A 3355-nucleotide genomic window follows, 5' to 3' on the forward strand; every position below is an offset into this window, starting at 1 on the left:
TGATAAAGTAATCCACAGCTCACAAAAGAATTATAATAACGTCCTTTCAGGTACTGAGAGAGAGAGAGAGAGGTACCTAATGGTCACAGGGACTGGTTACGCAGTCATCTCCCTCTGATGCGTCTGAAAGGAATCCTGGGGACTTGAGGGAGGCAGCACAAGCCCACCAGCAGAGAAAGATGAGATTCTCTGCTCCCATAAGACCCACAGCCTTGGAACCCCAGATTGGCAGTTCTATCTTGTTCCACAGGGTTTCTGTGAGTCAGAATCAACCAGATGGAAGTAAGTGAGGTATCTGAAATTGTACTATACCTGCGGCTGCAGCGCTAATAGACTTGGGAAAAGAGTCCATCTGTTTTCCTATGTTTTGTGGCTCATATTACCTAAGGCTCCATCATTTTTTTTTTTTTTTTTAGATTTTGAGGTAAAAATGTAGATTAACCCTCCACATTTCATTTCACATATTTGTAGTTCAGAAATACAATAAAAATTGGAAAATCAGTATCATTGTTTGTTATATCTCTATACAACTATTATACCATATGATTTTAACAGAAATGAACAGTGTAACTTTCAAACAGTGTAATCAACAAATTCAGGTATAAAAATAAAATAATAACAACACTATGTTTTTCTTTTTACCAGCCCTCAGAGACCGGAGAATCATGGTCAACCTGACTTCTTTGGTGACTGAGTTCATCCTCATGGGATTTTCAGATATCAGAGATTACCAAATCATGCATGCAACGCTCTTCTTCCTCATTTACTTAATAGCGCTGCTGGGTAACCTCACCATCATTATTCTCACCACCTCAGACCAGCACCTCAACAGTCCCATGTACTTCTTTCTGAAGACCTTGTCATTGCTGGACCTCTGCTTCATCTCTGTCACAGTTCCCAGGGCCATCGTTCATTCTTTGACCCAAAATGGTACCATATCCTTTCTGGGGTGTGTGGCACAAGTCTTTTTGGTTGTTCTGTTTGCTTGTGCTGAGCTGGCCTTGCTCACAGTCATGTCTTATGATCGATATGTGGCCATTTGCCACCCGCTACATTATCAAGTAGTCTTGAAAAAGGAGGCTTGTGAGACAATGGTGGTTGCTTCCTGGCTCAGTGGGGTTGCTTCTGGGTTCTTGAATACATCTGTGACTTTCTCATTACCATTTTGTGGGTCAAATTTTGTCCATCAGTTCTTCTGTGAGATCCCATCTTTACTCAAACTCTCCTGCTCAGAGAAGTATCTTGCTGAGATTGGGGCCATAATTGTCACAACATCCTTAGGATTTGTGTGTTTTATTTCCATTATGGTTTCTTACATTCACATCTTCTCCACAGTTCTACGAATTGCATCAGTGGAAAGCAGGTCAAAAGCCTTTTCGACCTGCATCCCTCACCTTGTGGTCGTTACTGTTTTCCTTACTACAGGTTCGGTAGCCTACCTGAAGCCAGTGTCAGAGGTCCCTTCAGTTTGGGATCTGCTGGTGTCTGTCTTCTACACCGTTGTGCCACCCACCCTAAACCCCATCATCTACAGCCTGAAGAACAAGGACATGCAAACTGCCTTCTGGAAAATGTTGAGAAGGATGATCATGTTACAAAAAACAACCAAAAAACAACCACACAGGCAATCTACTTAATTCAAATGAACAAGAGTCCAATTCAGTGTCCAACAGTATACTTTTTGTTACTTTACATAATGGGAAATACGTATATTTAAACGCTCATAGAATTTTCAATTTCTCTTCATGTCTTTAATATAAATAAAAATACTTGTAAAGCAGTAATTCCCAAAGCAAAAGATATTTCTTTTATAAACAGAAGGTATAATGGAGTAATTTACTACATACCTCTTATTTGTGATTTCTTTACATTTACACAAAGGACTTTGTAGTATAGGTATATTTCTACAGTTGGATGTGTCACTCAGCATAATGATGTTGAATTTACCTTTATTATGCTCATTTAATTATATTGTTAATATATAATTTCCCTTTTTAGAACTAGAAATCATTTTAATGATTATACTTTTGCTTATCTCCCAATGCACAGAAAATAAAGCTGGCTAATAACAGTAGTCATTTTTAGTTTTGAAAGTTAAATTAATTTTAACAATTGATATGTGGATTTACATTCCTAACAGTAATTTTGAAAAAAAAAACACTTAACAATAGTTTTATCAGCATATATTTCACATATCATAACATTTAATTTTTCAGCCATATTTAGAGAAGTTCTGCAATCATCACCATAATCAATTTCAGAACATTTTCTTCCTATACTCATTGTTATTGACTAGAAGTGCCTTCTCCCATGTCCCTAAGTAACTATTAATCCAGTTGCTATCTGTGTAAGTTTACCTATCCTAGTTATTAATACAGAAAACCACACAAACAGGAAGAAAGCAAAAATCAGGACTAGATAAAACCTATAAAAACCTCAATCAAAAAAAGAAGATGTTTAAAATTGAAAAGGAAATGAAATAAGGTATTGCATTCTAACCTAAATACATCTTTCATAATGAACTTTACCATGCTCTCTGTCTGATAGCAAGGTGTTCACATGCTATCAGAAGAGATTCACCTAGTACTTAATCCATATGTAGACCCTACATATGGATTTTGAGCTTCCACTGTTAGCTGTAGACTTTTGCAAACTAGATGTTAAAATTGTAAGCTCTAATTTCATTCTCCCCTTTGAATTTGGATTTTATTATTTAAAATTCTTGGATCACACAGGCTGGTGTGCTTCTTCCATGTAGACTTAGTTGAGGTCTCATTTAGATGGCTGCTTTTTTTAAGACAAGTCTTCAGACACCCGGACAAAATTGTTTCTGAGAGCGAGGCACCATGTGGGGCACTTTGATATAGCACCATATCTTCAGTGATCTATTCATGAGGGCACTTATCAAGTAGGAACATGTCATAAGAACTAGTTGTTCTTAGATTGGGGCTAGATTTAAATGAAAATCCAAAATCATTCACATATATATGGTTTATGTATTTCTCTGGTTTAATTTAGAGACATCATTATCATTTTATGATAGAAAACATGACAAATCATTCCCCTGGACCATAAGGTACCACATATACTCGAGTATAAGCCAACTCAAATATCAGCCAAGGCATGTAATTTTACCACAAAAACGGCATAAAAAACATGCTGAGAAACTTGGCTTATACACAAGTATATATGGCAATTCTATTGATAGTGTCATTAATTTAGCAAATGGTTTGGAATTTAAAATACTGCCAAGAATAGGAAAGTATACATGTGAAAATCAGCATCAGACCACAATACATGAATTGTTGACTTGATCAGATTAAACTTTTAAGTGAACATTATTTACACAACCAGC

The 3355-nt window shown here is 36.4% G+C and overlaps 1 protein-coding gene across 1 annotated transcript; it reads left to right on the forward strand.

Moving 5' to 3' along the window:
• The first annotated feature begins 665 nt into the window (after positions 1–665).
• On the forward strand, positions 666–1637 carry LOC101639998 (olfactory receptor 14A16-like). The gene has a single exon (XM_004697225.1). The coding sequence runs from the start codon at positions 666–668 to the stop codon at positions 1635–1637; it is 972 nt and encodes a 323-aa protein (XP_004697282.1).
• The last annotated feature ends 1718 nt before the right edge of the window (positions 1638–3355 follow it).

The sequence above is a fragment of the Echinops telfairi genome, unplaced genomic scaffold (genome assembly GCF_000313985.2).
Source record: "Echinops telfairi isolate 266 unplaced genomic scaffold, ASM31398v2 ScPeMD7_7469;HRSCAF=8507_0, whole genome shotgun sequence".
Taxonomy (NCBI): Eukaryota; Metazoa; Chordata; class Mammalia; order Afrosoricida; family Tenrecidae; genus Echinops; species Echinops telfairi.

Bases quoted from the DNA above. Each gene is read 5' to 3' on its own strand.
- LOC101639998 (XM_004697225.1), top strand. From the start codon at position 666: ATGGTCAACCTGACTTCTTTGGTGACTGAGTTCATCCTCATGGGATTT.